The sequence below is a fragment of the Delphinapterus leucas genome, chromosome 14 (genome assembly GCF_059928025.1).
Source record: "Delphinapterus leucas isolate spDelLeu-1000000601 "Yukka" chromosome 14, BTC_Dleu_Yukka2, whole genome shotgun sequence".
NCBI lineage: Eukaryota > Metazoa > Chordata > Mammalia > Artiodactyla > Monodontidae > Delphinapterus > Delphinapterus leucas.
Window position 1 is genome coordinate 37,596,739 of NC_143142.1, and position 27,429 is coordinate 37,624,167.

Consider the following 27,429-nt stretch of genomic DNA (forward strand, 5'->3'; position numbering starts at 1 on the left):
GGGTTGTATCCCAGCCTCCAGCTTTCCTCCAAGGACTTACTAGGTAAAACGGGGATCACCCGTACAACTTGGTTGGGAGTCAGCTGCCAGCAAGGAGACTCCCACCAACAACTCAACCAGGCAGGTCATTAAATGGGCTTTAACAAAAGGGTTAGTCCTCTTGGCCAGAGATGGAGAATTGTCCTTTGGCCAGTCTTCCAACCGTTGGTGCCAGAGTTTGGTGTATTCTTTAATCATCATTCATTGCTGTGACCCACTAAATAATGCCTGCAAGCTTCAGGGAATTATAAGAGTCTTAAAAGCAGTTGCTGTGCCTGAGAGCAGAGGAGCTAGGCCAGGTTTGACATAAACCAGCACAAAGTGCTGGCTCTAGAGTAGCTATAATAACACCTACTATCTCCAATTACCATACGAGGAAATTGAAGATCAGACAGGTTAAATAATTTTCCAAGAACTGGGATTTGAACCCATGACCACCTAGCTTCCACCCCACCAGGCTGTCTCCTTTGATCCAACAGTAACCTTCCTGAGAGTCTGGGCTTTCTGGGTTGTATTTTGTTCTTTGCCACAAGAAATCAGTCAAGCCACCAGGTCTCTCTAACAGAAGCAGGGAGATAATGGAGGAATCGTGATTCGTGCTCTTTACATAAAAGTACTAGACCAATCTCTTTGTTATCAATGAGCAAAGAGGCAAAAGTCCACTTGGCACCCATGCCATGGATGTCCAAAGAGGTCCAGTTTGGAGAAACCACCGTAGATTCTAGAGTAACTGGACGTCTCACAGGGTTCTCTGATATAATTAGTGTCAGATGAAAGGAGACAGGCTTGGGAGCCAAATAGACCCAGGTTTGAATCCTCCTCTCTACTTCCTGCTTGTGAGGCATATGCTGTTGGATTCTGTTTGCTAGAAATACACTAGTCTTTTTATGCATATAAATTGTATCTACCCAACATGAATAGAATGAAGTCATATACCATTGTGTCCTCCCTTTGTTTTAGGGGCAGATGGAAGGATGAATGCATGAATAGTTGCAAGGATAGATGGAAGCATGGATGGACAGATGGTTGGCTGCATGGAAAGGCTCTGGCCCCATCATAAGTAGTTTTCTCCACAGGTTCTACCTCCTTCCTCATGACCTGTAGAAATATGACTTTCTGCTCCACACAAATCCCACTGGAAGCATCTCTCCTGGAACTTCAACCAAACTCTAAAAGGCCAACTAAAGGAGAGCTGAAGGTCAGACAGGATACGGGAGAGGCTGGCTGAACTCAGCTGCATGAGGCAGCTCCAGGTCCCACTTACTGAGACCTGGGAGGAAAGGGGCACAAGAGGAATAGCACGGAAGCCTGATGCTGTGGGAAATCCTGATCAAACAGACAAAAAGCAAGAAAGAGTCCCCAGTGGACTTGCTAACATGCTCTTAAAAATCTATAATCCTGCCCCCGCCAAAAGATTTCCTAGCTCCAACCTTCCACCATGATGTTCATAGATAGTAAAATGAATAATGATTTTTCTCGTAGACACACGCTACCTTGTTATCGATGGTAATAACAACTTATTTCTAAACAACTATTTGCCTTGCCTCCATTTGGACAATACTGTGTGAAAATAAGCTCTTTTTACTCCAAAGGTATAGTTTGGAGTCCACTTCATAAAACAGTCTGGATTTCAGGTCCTATAAGATGCCACTTAATTGACACTCTGCAAAGAAATAATCAGTTTATACCAGAACTTCACCTATTTCAACCCTATACCTACAACTACACTGGGTGAAGTATACCAAGAGGCCTAAATCAACAGGCACAAGGAATAATGACCAGCACCTTCATATAGAGCCTGGCATTTCTCAGAAAGAAAAAAGAAGCCTCCCAAAATTTAATGATGGATAGATAGATGGAAGGAAGGGAAGAAGAAAGGAAGGAGGGAGGGAGGAAGAAAGATAGGAGACAGAAACATAGATGCATAGAATGGAAGAGAAAAAGAAAGAGGGTCAGCCAAGAGAAAGCTGTTACCATTTTTTTTTTTTACCCCAGAGTCCATTTGAAAGAGTTCTTTCGGTGGAGAAAGCACTGCCTTAAAGTCCATTGAAGTCCTGAAGTCCTCCGCCTGCCCCCCCAGGCAGGTGAAACCTGAGTTTAAGATGATGACAGCTTAGCAGCAGCCAGCGGCACTGCACATACTCTTCTGAAGGCATGAAAAAATCATCTGCTCAAGATCGTTGGTGCTCACTTTTCAACTCTGTGGCCACAGTGTTTTGAAATCATAGAGCCCCAGCATTACCTTTTCCTGTTTTCGTCTTCCATCGCAGGCAACGGGATCATGTGCACTGCATTCTTCCACAGTCTGCAGTAAGAACTGGCAGCTTGGTCAGCTGGCCCTGGCATTTGGGGTTGCTGCTTCCCACCTCCCATGGGGACTGTTTTCCTCCCTAATTCAGCTTGCTGACACGCACCCTACCACAACGGGCACCTCGTGAGGCCAGAGCAGGGGAGGCCAGGAACCCAGCATGTTACCCAAATACAGGGTGGGGTTGAACCTACCCAGGAGCAGACCTGCCAGAGACAGGCTGCTCCCAGCAACCGGAAACCCCCGCAGGGATGCACTGGGCACCACGGAAAAGCAGGCAAGGCTGATCTGTCTGAACATTCGCATGAACTCTGGATTCTCACCCTTCCCTGTCTAGCCCTGTTGCTATTTTTGAGAAATAATCTCCTACTTAGTATTAGAGATTATATAAGAAAATACCACTTCTCATAAGAAAATAAACCAATCCCCAAGACTAGCACTTGAAGGATAACATCCTGGACCACACAGCCTGATGTGTCCCTAAGCTTCACGTTCTCCTGGGGCCTCATGGATCCCTGCTGTCATCACAGCAGGAGAGGGACACTGCTCTGTTAACGCTCACAGCCAAGCATTGACCAAACCCCTCCCTTTCATTCTCTAGGTTAGAAGCTCTGGAGAAGGCTTACAGTCAGGGCTAGAGCACAATAAAAGATAAACAGTCACAGAGAGCATCCAGTTGCTAGACAAGCAGAGCTTGCCAGCCACGGAGGATTCCAAGGAGGAGAGGTCTCACCTGGACTGCCCCCTTCCTCAATCCAGGGTGCCGCCTGGCATCGCCTTGAAAACCCCCTGTTCAGAAGCACCTTTTAGGCATCTAGACCCCCAAAGTGCCCCTCTCCTGCCTACAGATCCATGGGTCCACCCTGGAGACACCTGTCTCCAGTTATTCACATGACACAGATCTCAACCTTCAGAAAAGATCCAGCCTCACCCTACAGGGTCTGCACCGGAATAACCAAATCTCAATAATCAAAACCCAATGTCACTAATACAAGAGACAGAGGAAGGGATAGGGAGGGAGACAAACTTCGGTAGAAAGGCTGGAAGGTGATACTTCACCCAAAGAAGTGTGTCTCCAAAGGTGGACTCTTAGTCATTGTGGGGAGGAATCTGGGGATAGGAGGTAAAAGGGGGGATGACATTTATAAGGGGGGATGACATTTATAAGGGGGGATGACATTTATAAGTGGACCATTTTTTCCTTATCTTTATAGACGTTACTTTCTTAGAGCAGTTTTAGATTTAGGGAAAAATTGATCAGAAAGTTCAGCCAGTTCCCACACATCTCCTCCCAGTTGCAACTGCACAGGTGGAATGAAGGAGAGTGAGGCCCTTGGCCTTGGGAACTTGGCTGTCACAAGGCATTTAGGAGGCAGTTCCAGAAAAAAAAAAAAAAAAAAGATAAAATCTGTCCTCTGAGACAAGGCAGAAGCCAGCCCTCCCAGGGTGAGATAACGAAGACTCTGCATGCTTAGCACCCAGCTCGGGGGGCTTGCAAACTGACACTACCTATTTCAAAAACTTTGCAAAATTAAAAAGAAAAAAAAGAGTTTCTCCATGGATGGCAATTGTTAGCCTGTCTTCAGAGCAGGAGCCCTTTCAGCTCTTCTCTTTTGTGGGAATTTTGGGGAATACAGGAAATTGGGGGCACCCTAACGTCCTTACTCAAACCCCTTTACCACTCACCCGAACACCCTCTTTTTCCCATTTTCTGCAAATTGGCACCATTCTCTCCCCAGGCGTCTTATGCGATGGCCGAGCACTGTATATCCTTGCTGACGTTCTAGTCTTCAGAACCTCCTCCTATAGGACACCCAGGATAAAATGTTCAAGGATACACCACTCCCTGGAGCTCCTCAAAATCAGCAGTACCACAGTGGTGCATCTGGCCTCAGGATCAAGCCTTGAGATCTGTCTCTTCTCCCCCTCTTATTAATTTATTCCATCATTTATTTATTTATATCATATGTGTATGGACTCAATCCACCTAGGGTCTTTGTAGTCTGTGCGTCAAGACTCCCAATAAATTACCGAATGTCCTCGCCAGCACTATATTTGGAAGAGATTTCAGGAGGAAGGGGGCAGAGTGGTTTGTGTCTTTCCACGCATATTCTAGACAAGGAGTCAGCGTGCGATAGTCTGTGGGCCAAATACAGCCCCCTGCATGTTTTTATAAATAAAGTTTTATTGGAACACAGCTGTGCTCATTGTTTAAGCACTGTCCATGGCTGCTCTTGAACTGCAATGGCAGAGTTGAACAGTTGCGATAGAGACCAGATAGCCTACAACGCTGACATGTCCTATCTGTTCCTTTACAGAAAAATGTTGCCAACCCCTATACTAGATGGTAATAATTTATCTTTCTGTAGTGCTTAGGAAGTGTTTCACACATATGATTTTATTTCAGACAGACATCTCAGTGAATTAGGATATTTTATCACTTATAGTATCATTGCGCTGCTATGACATTTCCTACTTTACAAAATGAGGAAGCTGAGGCTGAAGGTGTTAATGGACTGGGCACTGAGTAGCAGAGGGGTCCTCAAACTCAGCACTGTTTCCATCCCACTCTCCCACCACTGTGTCTACAATACCAATATCCTTAATGTGACCTGATAAGAGTCTGAAGGGCACACAGAATCATCTTAAGGAGCTTTAAAAGCAAGGTAGCACTTTCGACAACCTCTCTTGTAAGAGGTCACCAATAATAATAGCAACTGGAAAAGGCAAAATTATAGAGACAGTAAAAAGATCAGTGGTTGCTAGGAGGGAGGGGAGAGAATGGAAAAACCTGACAAGTGCTACCTTAGCCAGGTGACCAAAGCCAACATTAACAGTCATAATTCATGTGGATGGCCTATACTCTTGATATGATGTAATGAAATGGCACTTTATCCTTTGGTCTGTCTCCCAAAAGCCCATAAAATCAGTCTATTCGTGCAGAAAACATCAGACACATTCCTATGGAAGGATATCCTACAAAATATCTGAGTGGTACTCCTAAAAACTGTCAAGGCCATCAAAAACAAACAAGGAAAAAAAACCGTCAAAGCCAAGGAAAACCTATGGAGACTTGACAATTCCATGTAATGTCGTATCTTGAATGGGATCCTGAGACAAAAAAAGGACATTAGGTCAAAATTAAGGGCATCTGAGTAAAGTATCGACTTTGGTTAATAATAATGAACCAATATTGGTTCACTGATTATAACACATGTACCATACTAATGTAAGATGTTAAGATAAAGGAAACTGGGTGCAGGGTATAAGGGAATCCTCTGTACTATCTACTCAATTTTTTTGTAGTAAGTCAGAAAGAGAAAGACAAATACCGTATGCTAACACGTATATACGGAATCTAAGGAAAAAAATGTCATGAAAAACCTAGGGGTAAGACGGGAATAAAGACACAGACCTACTAGAGAATGGACTTGAGGATATGGGGAGGGGGAAGGGTAAGCTGTGACAAAGTGAGAGAGTGGCATGGACATATATACACTACCAAACGTAAAACAGATAGCTAGTGGGAAGCAGCCGCATAGCACAGGGAGATAGCTCGGTGCTTTGTGACCACCTAGAGGGGTGGGATAGGGAGGGTGGGAGGGAGGGAGACGCAAGAGGGAAGAGATATGGGAACATATGTATATGTATAACTGATTCACTTTGTTATAAAGCAGAAACTAACACACCAGTGTAAAGCAATTATACTCCAATAAAGATGTAAAAATAAATAAATAAAAACCAAGGGAACTTTTTGGCCAACCCAATAAAATAAATAAATAAAAAATAAAGTCTATTTTTTAAAAAAATTTGCTAAATTAGATACAAAGCTATACTAACAGGGCAATAACAACTCCTGGGCATACATCCAGAGAAAACCATAATTCTAAAAGATACATGCACCTCAATGTTCACTGCAGCACTATTTACAACAGGTAAGACATGGAAGCAACCTAAATGTCCATCGACAGAGGAATAGATAAAGAAGATGTGGTATATATATATATACAATGGAATATTAGCCATAAAAAAGAATGAAATAATGTCATTTGCAGCAACATGGATGGACACAGAGGTTATTATACTAAGTGAAGTGAGTCAGACAGAAAGACAAATATCATGTGATATCACTTATATGTGGAATCTAAAAAATGATACAAATAAACTTATTTACAAAACAGAAACAGACTCACAGACTTAGAAAACAAATTTATGGTTACCAAAGGTGAAAGGTGGGGGGAGGGATAAATTAGGAGGTTGGGATTAACATACACACACTACTATATATAAAACAGATGATCAATAAGGACCTACTGTATAGCCCAGGGAACTCTACTCAATACTCTGTAGTAACTTACATAGGAAAAGAATCTGAAAACGAATAGATATATGTATATGTATAACTGAATCACTTTGCTGTGCACCTGAAACTAACACAACATTGTAAATCAACTATACTCCAATATAAAATAAAAATTAAAAAAAGAATTACAAAGTGAAAAAATAAACTTTTTTTTAGTTGCTAAATTAGATACAAAGCTACACTAACAGGACAATAGGGCCATAACCTTTGGAGTTATCTCTTCAGCCAGACAGAAATCACCTGCTCCTCTACTGGTCAAAAATCACTGGCAGCTTATCAATTATCTTCATTAACATCCAGCTTTACAGCGTTTGAGCCATTAATTTGCCAAAGTTTTATTCCCTAAAGGTTCTGATGGCCCGTTGATGGGCTTGTTGGTCAATGCAACAGAATGACATTTGCACGGATATATATTTATCCTTTTATGTTATTTCCATGTTTTGGATAATTTCATCTTAAAAACATAACTCGTAAATTTTTTAAATCATTATTTTTCAGAGAAGTTTTAGGTTTACAGAAAAATTAAGCAGAGTGTACAGAGGGCTGCCATATCCCCTCTCAACCACACCCTCCCCCAGTTTCTGCTCTTAATAACATCATTCATTAGTGCACTACACTTGTTAAAATTGATGAACCAGTAGTGCTAAACTACTGGCTTAAACTAAAGCCCATAGTTTACATTAGGGTTCACGTGACATGTAGCCATCATTATATTGATAGTTTCATACAAAATAGTTTCACTGTCCTAAAAATCCCCTGTATTCCACCTATTTATTCATCCCTCTCCCCATCCCCTGGAACCCCTAGTAACACATATTTTTAGTGTTCCCATGGTTTTGTCTTTTCCAGAATGTCATATAGTTGGGAATCATACAGTATGTAACCTTTTCTTATTGGCTTCTTTCAATTACTATTTATAATATTACTAATAAAGAGTAATATACATTTAAGCTTCTTCTATGTCTTTTCATGGCTTAATAGCTCATTTCTTTTTAGTGCTGAATAATATTCCATTGCCTGGCTATACCACAGTTTACCCATTCACCTACTGAAGGACATCTTGGTTGCTTCCAAGTTTTAGCAATTATGAACAAAGCTGCTATAAACATCTGTGTGTAGGGTTTTGAGTGGACATAAGTTTTCAGTTCCTTTGGGTAAATACCAAGGAGCATAATTGCTGTATTGTATGGTAAGAGTATGTTTAGCTTTGTAAGAAACTGTTTTCCAAAGTAGCTGTACCATTTTCATTCTCACCAGCAATGTATGATCCTGTTGCTCCACATCCTTGTCAGCATTTGGTGTTTTCAGAGTTCTGGACTTTGGCTATTCTAAAAGGTGTATAGTGGTTAATCTTTGTTATTTAACTGAAATATTTAGTCCACTTATAAGTAATGTGATTGTCGTGTATTTGGATTTAAATCAAGCATCACGTGTTTCGTGTCTCACTTTCTCATGTTCCCTTTCTCCCCTTTCCTGTCTTCTTTTGGATCAAATATTGTTTTGCCCCCTTCTCTACTTTTTGTTTTGCTATTTAGACATTATTTTGACATTATGTTAGTGGTTACATTAGCTTGGAAAATATAATATTATTTTTGACTTTTTGAGTTCAATTTATTTAATCTATTAAAAAAAGTTCACCCCTTTCTCCCACCCCACCCCCTACCCCTTGCAATCACCAACATGTTCTCTGTATCTCTGAGCTCAGTTTTTTGGTTTTCGTTGTTTTTCTTCAAGATTCCACATATAAGAGAGATCATATAGTATTTGTCTTTCGCTGTCTGACTTATTTCACTTAGCATTAATGCCCTCAAAGTCCATCCATGTTGTCACAAATGGCAAGATTTCATTCTTTTTTAAGGCTGAATAATATTCCACTGTATATATATACCAAAATTTCTTTATCCATTCATCCACCGATGAACACTTAGGCTGTTTCCATATCTTGGCTATTGTGAATAATGCTGCAATAAACACGGGTGCTGCATACAGCTTTTCAAATTAGGGTTTTGTTTTCCTCAGAAAAATATCCAGAAATGGAATTGCTAGATCATATGATAGTTCTATTTTTAATTTGAGCCACCTCCATATTGTTCTCCATAGTGGTTGCACCAATTAACATTCACACAGACAATGCACAAGGGTTCCCTTTTCTTCACATCCTCATCAATGCTTGTTATTTCTTATCTTTTTGATAAGTCATTCTGACAGCTGTGAAGTGGTATCTCATTGTGGTTTTGATTTGCATTTTCCTGGTGATTAGTGATGTTGAACATCTTTTCATGTACTTGCTGGCCATTCATATGTTTTCTTTGGAAAAATGTTTATTCAGATCCTCTGCCTATTTTTTAATCAGATTTTTTTTTTTTGGCTATTGAGTTATATGAGTTCTTTATATATTTGGGATATTAGCCCTTTATCAGATCTATGATTTGCAATCATTTTCTCCCATTCAGTAGGTTGCCTTTTCATTTTGTTGCCTTTTCATTTCTGCTGGGCAGAAGTTTTTAGTTTTATATAGTTCGACTTGTTTATTTTTGCTTGTTGCTTTTGGTGTCAGATTACCAAAAATCATTGCCAAGACCTATGTCAAAGAGCCTACCACCTCTGTTTTCTTCCAGGGGTTTTATGGTTTCAGGTCTTAACATTCAAGGCTTTAATCTCATAACTCATAACTCTTATACTGTTTTCTTCACTACTAGCTAGGCCCAGGATTCTTAATTGGTAGGTCACGTATAGTACGGTGGCATCTCACAAATCCATTGCTAACATGTGGCCAAATATTGATCAACATATAAATTTCATTTTGGGCACAACTACAATACTTACTGTTACAGAGTTGTTCAAAAAATGAAACACAGAGGTGACGAGGCTGTGAAAAGCAATATAGAGCTATGTGGAATATAGCTCTATATTGAGCCTTACTGGGACTCCACCACCCAATATAGAGCCTTACTGTAAGGCGGTAAAGCATAAATTTTTATCAGGCTAGTGCCAAAGGCAAATTTTATGCTAATTTAACCATGTGAGCAAAAGGCCAGGGCAGTAAAAAGGTCTTCTGAAACAACAACATGGCCTGAAAAGCTGCCAGGTGAATAAGGAAATGACTGTGGATGCTTTCATAACACCTTGAGAAAGCGTTAAACCCGAGCAGTGGCTGCATGGTAATTTATTGCTTACTTGTTTGCTGTTGTTCTGAGTATTTCAATCTCTTCACAAATGCCACCAAAATTCTAGCATACGAGAATGGACTAGAAATGTAAGAGCTGAGAATCAGTGAGCCAGGCTGTAAAATGTCAGAACTAAGAGAAAGCAAAAAAGATGGGAATAGAGTGAAAGACTGATAGATTTCTGACCCTATCTGCAGAGCCTCTGCTTTTGGCATTGGGCACTAGGCAAAAACACCTCCAAGTCCTTCCAGGCCTACGATTACATCTCAAGAAGATAGCTCATTTGTTGGAGAATTCATCTCCCACCAACCAATCCCAGGAGAGATAGATGAAGGGGTGGAGGGGAAGCAATTTTTCATAGAGCTGAGCCTTAGACCACTGTCAATGCTGTAATTATATTACACTTGCCACTTATTTTGGTAATTTATCGGGGTAAGGTACATGGGATAATTTAAAAACTAAATTCATTCAGTCACTTTCAAAAACATTCAACTGGCTTATGTGTGGAGCAATAAAGTGTGAAAGTGACACAGCATCCAAATTATAGCCATGTGTGACTTGGCTTTTTTATTTGGGGGAAAGAAAATGGTCAGGCCTTAAGGATCGTGTTTCTCTCTGTCGCTCTGACTCTGAGGAATAATGAGTTCCTGCTGGCGACACAGTGGCTTGGGGAGGAAAGCACAGAGGGGCTTTGGTGCACTTCCAAAGCTGTGTGTGAGCCTTCAACATGAGACCCTGGTTCGGCGGGAGGAACAGTGAGTGAACCCTGCTGAACAGGGGCTGGGGGTGTCACGTGTTAACATACAGACCTTCCCTGAGATCCCTAAGCACTTCTCAAATGTGAATTAACTTGAGCATCCTTACCACAGAGCACAAGGCACAGTTATTCATTCATACATTCATCAAAGATTCATATAGTCAACCTCTTAGGGCCTCTCTACTATGTTCTAGGTCCTGTGCCAGATGCTGGGGATCTTTCTTGAGTTCCCTGGAAAGCAGATCCCAAGATAAAGCCTTCATTTACCTCCTCCACCACCCACTCTAGATTTCACTGACCTTTGGCCAGTACTCCAGACAGCTGAGGCTTCCTGCCTGATGGGCTGACCCAGAACCTCAGCCCTGAGTCCTCAGCTGCCTTGGCCTCATCAAGCCATAGCTGTTGAAGTTGCCCACTTACTGTTATTGCTGGCATGGAAGCACCGAGAGACACCCAAGTGAGTCCTCTGGGTTCCAGTCAACTCCTCCATGCTTTCATTATGTAGGAGCAATCCTCTGCCTCATGGTAATTAGGGTCAATTTTGCCCACCAAGGGGATAATTCTTTTCTTTGCCAGTTCTTCCACTGACATGAGGAGCCTAAAATGACCTGACATAGTCACAGCTTCAAGTTCAACTGCTGCCTGGTGTTCCCCTTGTGGAAACCAGAACCTTTAAAATGGCAAAGTCTAAAGTTGCAAGCTTGATAAGCAGTGATCCTGAGAGGATCCACACCCATTTTCTATCCCTTGGTTCCTGTACCTGTGAATTCTAGTTATTGGGAGCATAGCACTATAGCCACTGACTTAGTGGATATACTGCACCCTGGAGGACAGCACCCTAACTCTGCAGGTTATTGCCCCAAGGCTAGAACCCTAGCTGAGCCTTCAACAGTCTTTGCACTCTCCCATTAGACTAGCTACTTCTGGTTGATCAGATCTCTGGGGAGACCAGTAGATCTCGTGTTCATGTGCCCTTTGCCACAATGCTGTGCAGGATGCCATTTTTAATAGATCAGGAATTCTGTGAGCCCTTGGGTGGTGATATTAATAGAGACATGTGGGTAGGGTGGGTATATCAATTCTGGAAAGGACAAATTGAAATTGACATCATTCTGCCACCAAGTGGGTGGTCTGGTCTCCCCAAGGCTCATCACTAGCTGTCCACATCCACAAGATGAGACATCTTGTCTACCTTGTGGTTGAGAGCTCCCTCTGCAGTGGGGGTTCTCTGGTGGGCATTAATGTAGGATACAAAGATACACATACTCTGTGCCCACAACCACAGATACATCCTCATGCCTCTTCCCCAGATTTCCTCACCATGGACCTTCCAATTTTGTTCCTTCTGGGCCCCGACCAAGCAGTCAAGCCATTCACTCTTGTCCAAGAATTCATATCAATCTGTATCTCAGGGTACTTCTCCTTCTTTATAAAGTGAGCCTTTATAAGGTCACCCTGAGAGGGGGTACAACATGGCAGCAGTCCATCTCCAGCCAGCACCAAGATCCCATGATCTTTCTTTCCACTGTGCTGGTAAATGGATAGTGGGTGGCTGGTTAAGTTTCCCACTGTGGTAGGTTCAGGGCAGGGATGTGATATAAGTGAGGCTCTTTGGTGCTTAAGTCTGTGCTCTTCCTTGGCACCCCACTCTGCCAAACCAGAGAGTAGTGCTAGGATGGAGAATACATAGTTTCTCCTATAAGTTCTTTGCCCAGTGGGTGGTCACTACTACTCTAGCGACTGGCCAGAACATGACACCCTCTACAGAGCAGGTCAGAAAAACATCCGTGTGCCAACTCCCACTCTGCCCAGTTTTGGAGGGTACACTTTACACTGTGGCTGTTATTACCAGTTTGAATGCCATTGCTGTAGAAAAATGAAAAACCGCAATTTGGTTTGGGCCAATCCTGGCTCACAAATTGTGTTCCAGCCAGCTGAGAGATTGGTATTTCTAGGAGAATAGAAAAGTTAAGAAATCTGCAAGAGGTCTGCCTTGTGTTGATTTTTCCAGGGACTTAGAAGTTACTGGATGCTTCAAAGTATTGAGTGACTAATTTTCTTTACTTTTTTCTAAAATCTAACATGGTTAAGCACTTATTTCCTGAAAACCTGCCAAAAGAGTAATTTTTTTCAGAGTTGGAATATTGTTTTAAAATGTAAAATGAAGTCCTGATAGCAAAAATTATCAATGTAGCTTGAATCTACCTATGGCAACTTAAGAAGTATTGCCTTCTTTTAAAAGGAGTTTAAAAGAGAGAGAGAAAGAGAGAAACTTCCAAATGTTTCTGAAGTGCTTATTTTTCTCTACGATTCAGGCTTGCTTATTGGATAAGAATGGTCAACCCAGGGCAGTGGGCAACTCCAGGTAAAAATGTGCCTACAATTTGTTTTTAGTTGTGTTATTACACCTTTCAAGCCAAGGTTGCAGGTTGGCAGTGCCCTGAAGAAGGCAGAGAACTGGACAGCACCCACATCTCCCATTAGGGAGGCCTCCAGACAGAGCCTGGAGCAGAGCCACGCTGAAATTGACCCAAGCCAGGCCTTCCTGGGCTGCCCAGAATCGGAGCAGCACCCTCAGGATGAGCTCACTCGAGCCCACTTGAGCCCACTCTGGATAGGCCATTCTAGGGGCATATACAGATTTGCCCAATGGGTGTTTTTTTGTATCCTAAGAAGTGTCTCTGTCAAATTCATAGTTTAGATTGGAGGTTGGTGATCAAATACTATGGAAACTACTACCTGGTTTTGCCATTTAGTGAAGGAGTGGGCCTTTCATTCTAGAAAGTGCTCATTGAAAGTAAGGTATTTTGTTTCAAGAAGTAGATACACAGTTAATCTGGAGTTTTAAAATATTTTCCCAAAATAACAATAAACCTTGTTTTCAATGAAACCGGTTAAGTGCCTTGTGTATGATGATATTCCTTTGATTAGTAAGTCACATTATTTATGGGCTGTTGGAAGACCAACCTTTCACTTTACAAATTGCCAGTGGATCATTTGGGAAAGGAACCAAAGGGTCAGGAAGAGCTCTTTATCCCACTAATGCAGACACACACACAGCATGGCCCAGATATAAACAGGGGCCAGCACTGCTAGCAGATGCCATTCATGGTTGAGCTGAGGAGACTGCTGCCTGGAAGCTCTCATAAAGAAGAAAATGATGGGGGGGGGGAGGGAAACACTGCCCAGAGTGAAACACCATGGGGAAGACCAGAAGGATCTGGGAGGGGTCTGGCTTTATGAAAAAACAAGATATAAAAGGACCCCATTTTTCTAGTTTCTGCCCCACCCTCTCCCTCCTGAAAATCTGAATCCAAATAGACAACATATTTGACTGCAAATATCCACCCTTTCCATGTACTCCATCATGGTTAGAGTTATGAGAAGAGTATATTAATTTGGATAACACTAGCTGCTATAATAAACAGCCCCTCAAAAAATGTATAATGGCTCAAAGACCACAGGAGTTTCTTTTTTTCCCAGAACTCAGTGTGAAGGAGATATTGTTTGGCAGCTCTCCTCCACATGGCAATTCAGGAACCAGGCTCCATCCATTTTGTGGCTGTGCCATCTCCTACGGCCTTGTCATCTTCTGCATCAAGACACTGAGGAGGGCACTTAAAAACCCTGCCTTTTAGAAACTCTAGCTTGAAAGTGACGGGTAAAACTTCTCACAAACCATTGGTTAGAACTTCATTGCATTGTATGCCTACTTGCAAGGGTGCAAGGAATGTAGTGTAGCTGCCTGCCCAAAGAAAAAGAAGAAATGGATTCTTTTTGGTGAATGGCTAACTGTCTGCTTGGAAGCAGATAAACCCTTTATTCATTTTTTCATGAGTGCCTTCTGCTGTGCACTGCAGGGTGAGTGGCAAGTAAACAGTGAAATGAAGCAGTGTTTGAGTGACTACTGAGATCAGAGTAATAATTATCATAAACTTATTGAGAACTTATTATGTGCACCTTTCTAAGTTATTTACATGTTATCTTATTTAATCCTCAAAGTTTTGTGTACTTTTACAGATGAGGAAACAGGCACAGACTTACTGAAAGTCACATAGCTGTGGGTGGCAAGGCAGGAATCTGAATCCAGATTCCTCATTCTTTTTTTTTTTTTTTTTTTACAGTACGCGGGCCTCTCACTGTTGTGGCCTCTCCCGTTGCGGAGCACAGGCTCCGGACGCGCAGGCTCAGCGGCCATGGCTCACGGGCCCAGCCGCTCCGCGGCATGTGGGATCTTCCTGGACCGGGGCACGAACCCATGTCCCCTGCATCGGCAGGCAGACTCTCAACCACTGCGCCACCAGGGAAGCTCCCAGAGTGTAACTTTTAATCACAATTTTTGTTCATGCACACGGAAACCAGCTTTTAGAATTTTGTAACCCAAAGGTCAGTATGACATAGTGTAGTGTATTTCAAACTGGATTCCTGGATGGGGTCCATTGAGTTCAATGGGACAATTTTTAAGTTTGGAGTTCCCACTGTAATGATAACCTTTAAAAAAAAATACCATGGGGGGTATGAATCTCAATCTGCAAATTTAAGCAGGGAAAAATATATTACTTAATTCTCTATAATTAAACTTAATTTCTAACTCTGAGTCTACCATTCCACCAGGAGGACAAACAACTTAACTTCAGGTCTCCTTGCTCCCGTCACCCCACATCTCCAGGGCTTTGTCTCAACTCTGTGACTTTTCACAGAGCCCCAAACACCAAATCATGGGGGCCTGTGCGGGAGCAAGGACTTATGTCCAAACAAGTAGCCACTGAGATGCGTCCCTCAGTCTCATGTCAGTGCCTCCCACTGGCCAAATCCAAGCAGAAGCCAAAAGACAAGAGGGATCAGTGATACAATTCATAATGAGCAGCCTCCAAGGGCACAGATCAGGCTGGAGAAGAATGGAGAGTGGATCTGAAGGTACGGATGGAGGATAAGCAGCACACTGAGGAAAAGTAGACCCAAAAGGGGCTCTGTCACCTGGAGGCTTAGGGAACACAAACCAAGAAAGCTTACAGACAGTCTGCTTCTCTGACCCGCCAGACCCCTCCCATGAGGTCCTTGGCATAGAATCCAAGTACCTGCTGGAATAGTCAGGATAGGAATAAAGGGAAGGGCTGGAGAGGGAAAACACAGAGAGAAATCAACAAATAATGCCTCAAAATATTATCTCAGCAATATAAGCACACTGTGAATCATCTGGACGACCATCGAACAACCTATTATCACCATAAGATCTCAGAAACTGCCCTTACAGGTAATAATGTATTGGCCTCAAGTGTTTTTTGTTCATTAACCCTTCCATCCAATAAACATTTATTGAGCACCTACTATGTGACAGGCACTGTTCTAGACACCAATACACCAGTGAAAAAGGCAGACCCACCCTCGAGGAGTGGACATAGTTCTATTTTTATTGTCAAGATTGATTTTTTATTGTAATGAAACAAGAACAGAGGTGGATTTCATAATGAAATAATCATTTGGGTCAAGCAAAGGTTAAATCATATCACGATGTGCTGTAAAAATCTCGGATTTTCACGGTAGTTCAAAGAGTTAAGCGGTAATGTGAAATGGAATCATCACACAGCAGACAGAAATGCCGAAGTGAAAAAAAACTGCACTATGAGAATCAATATTGTATTTATATTGCAAGCCTCAATTTTATTTTAACAAAATTACATTATTATTTATGTCATTTGAAGTTTTATTTCTATTTAATTTGTATATTTGCTTTTAGTCCTGTAGTTACATAAATGCCATATACATGAACTGTATTTAGTTTTATGTTTGTTCACTTAAGAAACATAAAATAACTTTAATCATTACAAGGGGTCTGTGGAAATGTTTTCCTTTTTAAAAAGAGGTCTATTCTTCATTTAAATTTGGGAAACCCTGGGGGAGCGGGGTTATGATAATGCATGTGAAAGAGTTGTCTGGCACTTAGCATATCCTCAGTAAATACTAATTCCCTTCCTTTTCTCATAATATTTTTTCAAGATGAGTGATAAAAATAAATTACTTGAAATGGGAAACTAATAAGGCCATATCTTTAAAGAATTTCTTGCTCTCAAGAAAATGGAACCATAATTTGCCAGGAAATTTCCAGAGTCTCAGCAACTAGAAAACTGTACAAAAAAAAAAAAGAGGAAGAAGCCATTGCGAAATAAGAAAGGCAATGCTCATGGTACAAATCTAAGTGAAAATCTAGCTCCCAATATTTGAGAAAGAAATGAAAAGGCATGCTGGAGATATAATCCCTCAAAGTTTCTGTTCCCAGGTAGCATGCTCAAAATAGCCATTAGCTACCTTATGGAAAGAATTTTAAGAAAGGAGTGTTGCCTCCTCCTGATTTGCCCATTCTGAGCACACAAGTCCTCCCTGTAGTTTGGGTAGGAGTTGTTTTCCCTCACTTTCAAGGCCCTTTTGGTTCCTGTATTTGCAAAGGCTCAGAGTTCATTTCAGGTCTAGCCTTTAAACACAGCTGCCCATTTGATTTGTTCACCCGAGTAATATCTTTTTCTATTCTCTTAGCCCTGCAACTCCACCTTGGGAGCTCCTTCTTGAAACTTCAGTTACTGCTCAATCAGTACTCTCCCTCTCCTAGTAATTATATCTCGGGGTCAAAGGAGATGGACTTATTTTGCTCCCTTATTTTGAACACATTTCCTTGCTGGGGTGCAAGCTACAAGTGGATTTCCACACGTTCTTTTCTGAAGAACCAGAGCAATGGTTCTTCCAGAGTAACATCAGCAGTTAACTCCTGAATCCTCTGCCGTACTCCCTCATGTACATGCTAAGAAAAACTACTCTGTCCTCAGAGCAGGGGCCATGAACACAGTTGAGTAGATCGGGGAGGGTCAACCACAGCAGTGATGACTAAGCTGAGCTTTAAACAAGAAGGATTCGACTAGTTAGAGCAGGGAAGAAAGGCATTCCGGAAGAAGCAGAAATGTACGTGAAAGTTATTAGACATAAAAAGAACTGAGAGTAGCTCAGTCTGACTGCAGAGTATGTGGTTATGAGGCGAGACAAGAGAAATGCAATATATAATTATGACTTTAGAATCAAAAACACTCAAGTCCAAATCCTAGTCGTGTAAAGAATTTTTTTTAATTCTCTAAGTCTTGTTTTCGTTTGCATACAATATCTCAAAAAGTAAGGAATCAATGAGATCATGTATATAAAGTATAAAAGACAATGATGGCATACGATGTGTGCTTAGCATACAGTAACTTATTATGAATAGGAATATATCAATATATAAGGCTGATGGATTGGGCAGGGCCATGCTATGAATACCTTTGAATGTGGAGCTAATTTAACTAGGTCTTGAAAGCTATTTGGAGCCACTGAAGGAATGGATTGATCCGATTTCTATTTTCATTAAGGCAGATATTCAAGTACAAGGCAGTGTGCTAATCACTGTGGGAGAGATGTTTGAACAAAAATGCTATCTTAGACACCCCCTCTATGATTCACTGCCATCAACCACTGACGATTTAGTGCGGATCTGGTGCTGACATCAAAACAGGAACCTTTTCACGACTTTCCATTTATGAAGTGGGAGGAAGGAAGCTAGAGTCGGGCAAAAAAACATTTTAGTGGAAAGTCTAACCAGAACCAAGTGGCAGAGGCCTCTTCTAGCCCTGAGGGCAAAGTGCTTTGTTTTCCTCTAAGAGCTATGAATAAAAATAGCACATGCTAGAGTGAAGGTCACAAAACCTCATGAAATAGTCATAACTTAGTAATTCCCCCTGGTGTAGGTCTGTATCACTTGTTTTTTAAACTGACATAAACAGCCATTAGAGGAGTTCCTTGAAAGAAAAAAACACCAAAGTCCAGCTGAGCCTTCCTGAGTTTTGTAATGTGGATGGACCTGCTGAGTTGCTCAGAACTAAGCAAGTATTCTAACACAGCACTATAAGTATATACCATTTTCTGTAGTAATAACTTACTTACAATTGGCATTGACTAAGGCCGTTAAGGTCAGTACTACCAGAATCCACTTCAGATAGGAATACATCTAAATAGAAAAAGTTCACTTTTCTGTCTCTTCGTCTTTCTACTTTAGAGGAGTATTTCCATGCAAATGCTGACCTCTCCTGGTAAGAAACTTTAGTAAGTTACTTACTAAACTACTTCTTTAAAGTTACTTTAAAGAAGGTATAATTCCAATGGAATTTAAGATAATTTGCGTTATGGATAGGAAAGGGAAAGTTAAATGATCCTATTTTATTTTATTTATTTATTTTTTTTGTGTTACGCGGGCCTCTCACTGTTGTGGCCTCTCCCGTTGTGGAGCACAGGCTCCGGAAGCGAAGGCCCAGAGGCCATGGCTCACGGCTCACGGCTCACGGCTCACGGCTCATGGCTCATGGCTCCGCGGCATGTGGGATCTTCCCGGACCGGGGCACGAACCCGTGTCCCCTGCATCGGCAGGCGGACTCTCAACCACTGCGCCACCAGGGAAGCCCTAAATGATCCTATTTTAATGGAAAAAACAACTTCACCCACAAAATGCTTTTCCCTTGGCAATCCCAGAACTTTCTCTCTTTCCTCCAAAGGCTTTCTCATTTTGCTTATTACATCCCTATTGAAAATTATAAAAGTCAAACATGATCACTCCAACCAAAGAGATTTATTCACACTGAAACAAATACATCTAGCTCTTTCATTTTCTCTGCCTTACACTCAGTAAATGAATATTTTAATATTTATTCACCAATTCATTGATTGACACTTGGTGTTTCCAATTCTGTGGTGTTACCAACAGTACCAAGATAAGCATTTGTGTACATGTCTCTTTGTATACGTCTTATCAACATAAGAAATCATCTTGTGTTTATACCTAGAGAATTGTTGGATTGAAGGGTATTACACCTTCAACCTTATAGAATGCCAAATTCTCTTCCAAAATGGCTGTACCAGATTACATTTCCATTAGCTGGCCCCACCTCCTCACGAACATGCATCAGGCTTTTTTTTTTTTTTTTCTATTTTTTTGGCCGCGCGGCACGGCATGAGGGATCTTAGTTCCCCGACCAGGGATCGAACCCGTGCCCCCTGCAGTGGAAGCACGGTGTCTTAACCACTGGACCGCCAGGGGAGTCCCACATCAGGCTTTTAAACTCATGCCAATCTCACAGATGAGAAAACAATCTCTCAGTATTGTTTTATGCACTTCCCTGATTACTCAGGGAGCTAAGCATCTTTTCATATTTCCTCTTCTGTATGAATTTACTGTTTATGTCTTTTGCCATTTTTAACTTGTTTGCCTTTTTATTGATTTGTAAAAGTTTTTAATATATTCTAGACACTAATCACTGGTTATAAGAGTCGCAAATATCTTCCACCACTCTAAGCCCGTCTTTCCATTTTTACTATCTTGTCTTCTTAATGAGCTGAAGTTAATTTTAATGTAGACAAAACTGTCCATTTTTCCTTTATGTTTTACGCTTTTTGTATTTTGTTTGAGATATCCCTCCCTACTCCATGGTAATTGGATATGCTCTAAATAATTTAATTTTGTATTTCAGACTGTGTCATTAATCCATCTGAAATTTTTTTGTGTGATATGAGGGATCTTTTTTTTTCCCCATGTGTGGATAACCAATTGTCCTAGAATGATTTATCATATAATCTCCCATTTTCTTCTTGACTCTTAGTCACAATGTCTTCAAATGTGATACAATGAAACATAGATAAAATTTCTTCATATGTGTGGGTCTGTTTGGGGGCTCCTTATTTTCTTTCATTAGTCAATTTTTCTTTCCCTTAACCATTAGTATGGCATCTTGTTATGATTCTAATAAGCATATATCTAGTAGGGCAAGTTTTAATTTTTTCCAGTGTTACTGAGGTATAATTGACAAATAAAAGTTGTGTATTTTAAGGTGTACAACGTGGTTTTGATAAATGATTACCACAATCAAGCTAATTAACATACCTATCACCTCACCTAGTTACCTTTTTTGTGATTGATGAGAACACCTAAGATCTATTCTCTTAGCAAATGTCAAGTGTAAAATACAGTATTAACTAGAGTCACTGAGCTGTACATTAGATCCTCCCCTTCTCTTTTCATTTCCTACAGTCCATCTGTTAGCTCTGTGTCTGTGTGTTGGCCTCATTTTCTCTTTCTGAAGATGGGCTTTCTCCAAGTGATAAGGAAGACGGCAGCATTAGCTCAATATTCACCACGGCTCCTGTGGTGAATCGGGCTAGGCAGCCAGCATCACCAATGGATATTATCCTACTTGCTGTTCAGCATCCAAATACTCTTTCCAGTTGAAGGGAAATCCCAAAATAGGGCTCTGCAGCTCACTACAGAAGCTGAAGGTGAGGAGGGACAGGTATAACTCTTCCTGTTCCCTGGAAGCTAGAGCACAAGCACGAGACCTGAGTATATCCAATCAGATACTGTCAGCCACGAACTTGAATCTCGAGGAAGACGTGCAAAGGTCTGAGAGCTGGAGATGATGCAGGACAGCTGCAGCGGCATGGTGTGGTGGTCAATGTTCAGTGACGCGGTGACAAGTGCCCAGGGGCTGCCGAATCCAGGAGCAGAGCCAAGTCATAGAAATGGTGTTGGTGGGGCATCTTAAGACTGAAGCTATGTCTTGCTTCCACTGAGGCCTGCCCAAGCTTTATCTCCAGCCTTTTACTTATATGAGCTTCCCGATACCCTCCCAATAACTTACTTCTCAAAATACTAACCAGAGCAGGTTTCTATTGTTTTATGAAAGAGAAACTCTCACTAGTACGACAGCCATATTGTCCAGCTGCAGAAGAAAAATTTCAAAGACTTACGGCTGGCCAGGCCTGGTCCTATGCCCACAACTGGTCATCTGTTACAAGAATGGGGCAAAGGTGGTGGGAATGGCAAGCGAGGAGTGGGAAACGTGCTGAGCACCCCTGCAACAGTGATTAGGACTGAACAATCTTGACCTTCATTTATAAACATTTGTAAACATACAGAAGGAAAAATCACCATTCATATGAATATCTTTCTTGCCTTCCTCTGCCAAATCCCACCCTCACAAATATACAGCTCATTCCTTTCCATTCTTTAAGCTTTAGCTTAAATATCATTTCTTCAGAGAGGTCTTTTCTGGCCACTCAAAAGTTAAATACTGCCGGAGCATCCCCTGCCTCAGTCTCTCATTCCTTTGGTTTTGAGGGACCTTGGGGCTACGTTACTTAAGCGCTCTTCACCTCAGGTTCTTCTGTAAACCAGGAATAATAAAGAGTACCTACCTCACAAGGTTGCTGGGAAGGCTAAATAGTTCATACATGTAAAGCACTAAGAATTCAAGCACACAAGGGCACTCAATATACGCCACTGTTTCCTTCATAGCATTTTTCACAGTGAAATTCTTTTATGTTTTTCTTTACTTTAAAAAAAATCTTTTCTCCCATAGAATAAAAACTCCATGAGGACAGTTAACTCTTCTGTTTTGTTCAAAGTGCCAGGTTCACCCATACACACACACACACAACTAATATATATATTAGTTGAGAATAAACAAATGAAGAAAATATTATATCAAAAACTTAGGAGAGTGTGGTGGCCATGAAAACGCTCCCCTCAGACCATTTGCTGTGGGAAACAAAATTGACTGACAGCCCCACTGCTGCCTGCTGGGTCCACCACACTTGCACCGAGGCCAGGCTTTCTGAGGGTGGCTCTAGGTCAATGACTGAGCATGGCAGAGGTAACCAGGGCAGGTCCATTCGGGCAAACTGCCAGACCCTTCCTACAAGAAGTTTGGCCTGACATCTCCCCACTGGCAAAGTCAAGCCTTTCCTGGAGCTGCACTTCACTTCTTCCCTGCCTCTCTCTTTGCACAGGTGTCAGCCCTGCACTGTGGTCTGCAAGCTCTCACTGCCTGCTCCTGGCTCTTGCTCCCTCCCTAATAAATCTCTTGCACATCTAATAAAATGTTGGCATCTGCTTCTTGGTAGACCCAAACTTGCAGAAGCAAACCCCGAGGGGAGAATTTGTGAATATATGATTAAGGTGCTCTCAGGAGAAACCAGTAAGGGAGAGAAACAGGATAGGAAAGGGATACAAGCCAAGTGATGGGTCAATTTCAGTCAAAATCTCTGCCTAACCTTTCAGGGAAGCTGGGCTCACCAGGGTAAGAATCACCCACTATTCAATTTCTAACCTTAAATTATGTTCATCTATGTGGTCCAATCAAGCTCACCAAACAGGATTTCACAACATATACTAGATAATGATATATACAATATTACAATAAAATAAAATAACAATACTGCATATACAGTCCAATAATATTGTTCTTGTGCCTAGCAAATAGTAGGCACTCAATAAATACATATTGAATGAACAGCACAATATTTACAATTAAAATGCTTGAAAATTGCCACCACCCTATAAAAAAGACAGCACCCACAGTTTTCACGCAATTTCTCTTTTTCCACAAAAATGTAACTCCCAAAATATACACGAAGTGCCAAACTTCTTCCATTCTTCTTCTCAGCGACATTCCTCTCCCAATGCAGGAGTCTCATTCTTTTTGCTCAACTTTGCCTCTCAGACATCAGTTCCCTGTCAATATAATTCTTTCAATCCACTTAAATTACCTAGGGAGAGGAAGGGAAAGAGGGCTAGGGCCCAGAACCCAAACCGGCAAAGGCCGCAATCCAACATGCTAACACGGCTGACTTGTGAGCATGGAACAAAGTTTCGTTGGCCTGGGCTAGAGGATAAAGACCAGAACGAAAGCAGACTAAGCTGCCTCCCTGGTCCTTTTCTCCTAGATCTCACCACACCAATGATAACTTGAATCCAAATGAGACATACCAAGGAAAAGAAGAGGAATAAAGATGTGAATGCTTAGAATCCATCCAAACCATCCATCCTAGAATTTCCCATGGAGGTGTTTCCTAACAGAGAGGCATTCCCTGGTCCATCTTACCTCACTAGCATAGAAGGAAGAAGAGGTGCTTAATAAATGTAAGTGAGGAATTTACATGTTATTGGATGTCTGCCCTTGGAATGTTATTATTACATACTTCTTTAAACACTTATGTTAGGAATGACAATATGATCCTCACCCTTATCTAATTATAAGGAAATAATTTATGAGCCATTAACTAGGCCCATGGCTTCATAAGGATTCATAAGTTAAGACTCGAGAAAAATATAGGTTTTGGGATTACAGCTAGGGGTTCAAACCTAGCTTCCTCTAGCCATGTGACCTAGGACAGATGAGCCTGTTTCCTCACTGATGTGTATAACTATGTACAATGTTGTTGTAAGGAGTAGGAATAATACAAGGAAAGTGTCTGGCTCATAGGAGGTACTCAATAAAACTTGACTATTACTTACGACAGTATGACAGTGTAGAGCTAAAAAATTGAAATCAAAACCCATGGGTAGTCTCATGTTGCCAGTTACCTCTATCAAGAACCCTATCTCTTTGAGTTTGCTTCCTCATGTGTAAAGTGAGCATAATCGCTGTTACTCATCTCAAAATATCATTTAAAAGATCAAAAGCACTACACGTTAAGTGCTTTGGGAATTATAAGGCATTTATTAACATGATCTAAATGCTAACACATTTCTATGGTAGTGAGTTTTGATGCACAACTTTTTTAAATGCATCACCTACTTCCTTGCCTTATTGAATATCACTTCACCTTGAGATCTCAAGATTATACTGATGGCTGTGACGTTTTTGCCCTTTTTAAGTTATCTAGCATCAGACTACTGTTTTTACATAGACTTTTTCCTAACTTGTGGTAAAGTATAAATAAAATTTAGCATTTTAACCATTTTTAAGTGTACAATTCAGTGTCATTAAGTACACTTACAGTGCTGTGCAAACGCCACCCATATCCATCTCCTGAACTTTTTCATCGTCCCAATCTGAAATCTGTACACATTAAACAGTAACTCCCCATTACCCCCTGATGTTTGCTGCTTTTTTTTCCTGTTTATCTGGCGTTTGTTCACTCATTAGCAACAACAGCTCATTTCTCTCCTTCCCACAAAATATACTGCTGGCTATAACTTGAGAGGAACTGCAAATGCCATTTTTAAACCAGTAACATTCTTTGGCCTGAAACACGAATACAATCTGGTTCCAACCCAGTTTTTCAACTCTATTTCTATTCAGAATCCAAAGTTTAAGTCAAAGTCAACAACTACCTTTCACTGTGCTTTCTTCTTTCCACACCTCTGCTCACACCTTCTTCACCCTTTGGAATGTCTTTCCTATTCACCCCTTCACACTCTGACCTGTCTATTGGAATCCTTCAGGGCCCAGCTCATATGCTCTCTTTTCCACAAAGGCTCCTTGACCACCTCATATGGTCCCTCTCTCCTTTGATATCTTACAGCAGCTATGATGCAAATTACTCATGATCAAAATTGTACACTGCAGTTGTTTCATTTATGTCGACCTGAGCTCCTCAAAACAGCAATTTTTGTTCATTCAATCATATGTCCATATATTTATTACTCATTCAACAAATACTGTCCACTGTGTATAAAATGCCCAGCAAATGTGTGAATAAACACAATTCTAAGTCACTAGACTTTGATGGATGAGTCAATAAACTCAAGCTCTTCTTCTGTTTGGATTTTGTAAAAAATAATTTTATTTATCTCTTGGGTCTTAGTTGTGCTCCACACAGTTAATAATCATCTATAGTATAATAATAATCCTAATACATCAGCTACCTATTAAATCAGTTAAAACCTGTTTATTTTGGCAATTTGGAAATTTACGTTGCACAATCAAACCTGAATGATTCTGTTGATTCTAAAAAGCCTTCAACGCTCCAGGTAGCCAGCACTGTTCACAATTCCCACTTAGGGACAAGACTATGCAAAGCTGTCTTTTTGTTAGTGTCCTGTATTCTCGCTGGATATCAACGAAGGGAAAAAGGTAAAGCGCGTCTAGCTTTCTTCATTTAGGTACACATGGAGGTGAATAAGAGCTGGTAGGAAGTGTTTGGGTCAGTGCTTCTTCGCCCACAGCATAATTCCAACTGAAAAGTTACTGCCACTTGGCTTCTCATTGGCCAAGCCTCTCTCATTGGCCAAGGTAGGAAACTGCAAGGTTTTGCAGCTGGTGCCTCCAACCCTTGACCCGGCGCCACGCGCTATCCAATCAGCGCCGAGTACTGCGTTCCTCCAAGATCTTCCTCTTTCAGTATAGCCCTCTATGTGCCAGCAAAGTTAACGAATCCCCAAGCATTCATAATAATACTTGCATTGCTATACAAGCCACACGGGCATTCATGACTTCACTGACGCTCCTCCACAGCCCAAGGATATAAGCATTATTTCTATTACTCAGAAGAGGAGGCTGCTCCTGAGCTACAGGGCCCAGGAACTGTAGGGCAGAAACGCAAATCCGGAGCTGGGACCACTCCTCGAAAAGGACTTTGGTCCGGCGGTGCACGGCCACTGCCGACACTTCCCCAGCCTGGAGCTTTCCCGGATAACCCACCTGCCTTGGATTCTCGGGCGGCGGTTACCTTCCCTCGCGGCCCATTGAGCCGTAACCAGCCGCCTTTCACCAGGCTTCCCCAAAACAGGAAAACCACCGCCAAAGTGCGCGTCCCGGCCTGCAACCCGCAGCGCTTACAGGACAAGGCCACACATCTACCGTCACCCCAAGGGTTACCCACGAACCCGAATCGGGCTTTGAGCGGCTGACTCCGGCTCCCAGCTCCAGCCCGTCCTCGGTCACCACAGAAGCTCCCATCCCCCACCGGGCCCGCCCCTGCGCTCACAGGCCGCTCTAGCCGCGCACCGAGCCGGCAATCTCTTCGCTCCCGCCCTGACGTCATCGGCGGGCGCCGCGGCGCGGTGGCGGGCACGCGCGGCCGAGAAGATGTCTCCTACGCCGCCGCTCTTCAGTTTGCCCGAAGCGCGGACGCGGTTTACGGTGAGCGGAAGGCGGGTGGGTGCGGCCCTGGCTCAGCGCTATTTTTTGCCCTCCTCTCCCTGAAATTACTCGAATTTTGCTCTGGGGTAAAGCGGGGACAGAGGCGTGTGCGCCGCGGCGACGGGCTCCCGGCCTCGTCGTGGGCTGGGAAGTGGCAAAGGCGCATTACCTGTCTCTTCCGCGCGTCCTCTGCGGTCCGCCTCCACCTTCCCGCCGGCTGGTCCCAGGACCCCGCGTTCTGGGCGTGTCTGCGCCCTGCGTGGAGGGGTCATCCGCAGACTACCTCTGTTCGGGTCCAGCTCCTCTGCAGTGCTCTCTCAGCTGGTCAGGTGTCTCCAGAACTGGAAGGGGGCTGCTGAAGGGGGAGGGACTGACTTTAGCCCAGAGAACTGGCTCCCGCCCCGCCTCCTAAGCTGCCAGGTGGTTGTTCTGGCCGCTTATTCACCACCCTTTAACCCTCCGTATCATTCGTAAGAGATCGATGAGGAAGGTCCTAAGTGGGACAGGACAAACAGGTCAGCTTGGAAAGGGTTGTCAGCTGTCATTTTATTCTTACACATTGGGGAACAGTAGGTTAAGCATTTGGGAAACACTTTACAGAGCGTTTTCTTGTTAGCTTGTTTAACTCTTAGAATAGCACTGTAAGGAGGCTGTTTTATTATCCCTGGTAGATGAGATAGAAACTGAGACAGCCTCCCCCCACTCCAAAAGTTAAATGATTTACTTTACTGTTTTCTCTGACTTAAGACCCAGTATTCTTTTTATGTTGCCCATCACTAAATTGTTTGACTGTATTTTTCCCTTGTGCTCTGAAATTCTGCCAGGAGTAACTGTTAGGAATATCCAGTATTGGTCCTGGAGGGGAC

The 27,429-nt window shown here is 42.2% G+C and overlaps 1 protein-coding gene and 1 long non-coding RNA gene across 3 annotated transcripts in view; one reads left to right on the forward strand and one right to left on the reverse strand.

The window, feature by feature from the left end:
• Positions 1-27,052, reverse strand: part of LOC115802123 (uncharacterized) — a 65,956-nt gene extending 38,904 nt beyond the window's left edge. The window contains exon 1 of one of the 2 annotated variants that reach the window (XR_016387596.1): positions 26,733-27,052. This is a non-coding gene — a long non-coding RNA (uncharacterized LOC115802123). The other variant, XR_016387595.1, reaches the window with a different exon arrangement.
• Positions 26,456-27,429, forward strand: part of THOC1 (THO complex subunit 1) — a 42,133-nt gene continuing 41,159 nt past the window's right edge. Inside the window, exon 1 of the mRNA XM_022586797.2 lies at positions 26,456-26,563. Coding sequence (XP_022442505.1) covers positions 26,510-26,563 — 54 coding nt within the window. The 5' untranslated portion in view covers positions 26,456-26,509. The remainder of the gene's footprint in view (positions 26,564-27,429) is intronic.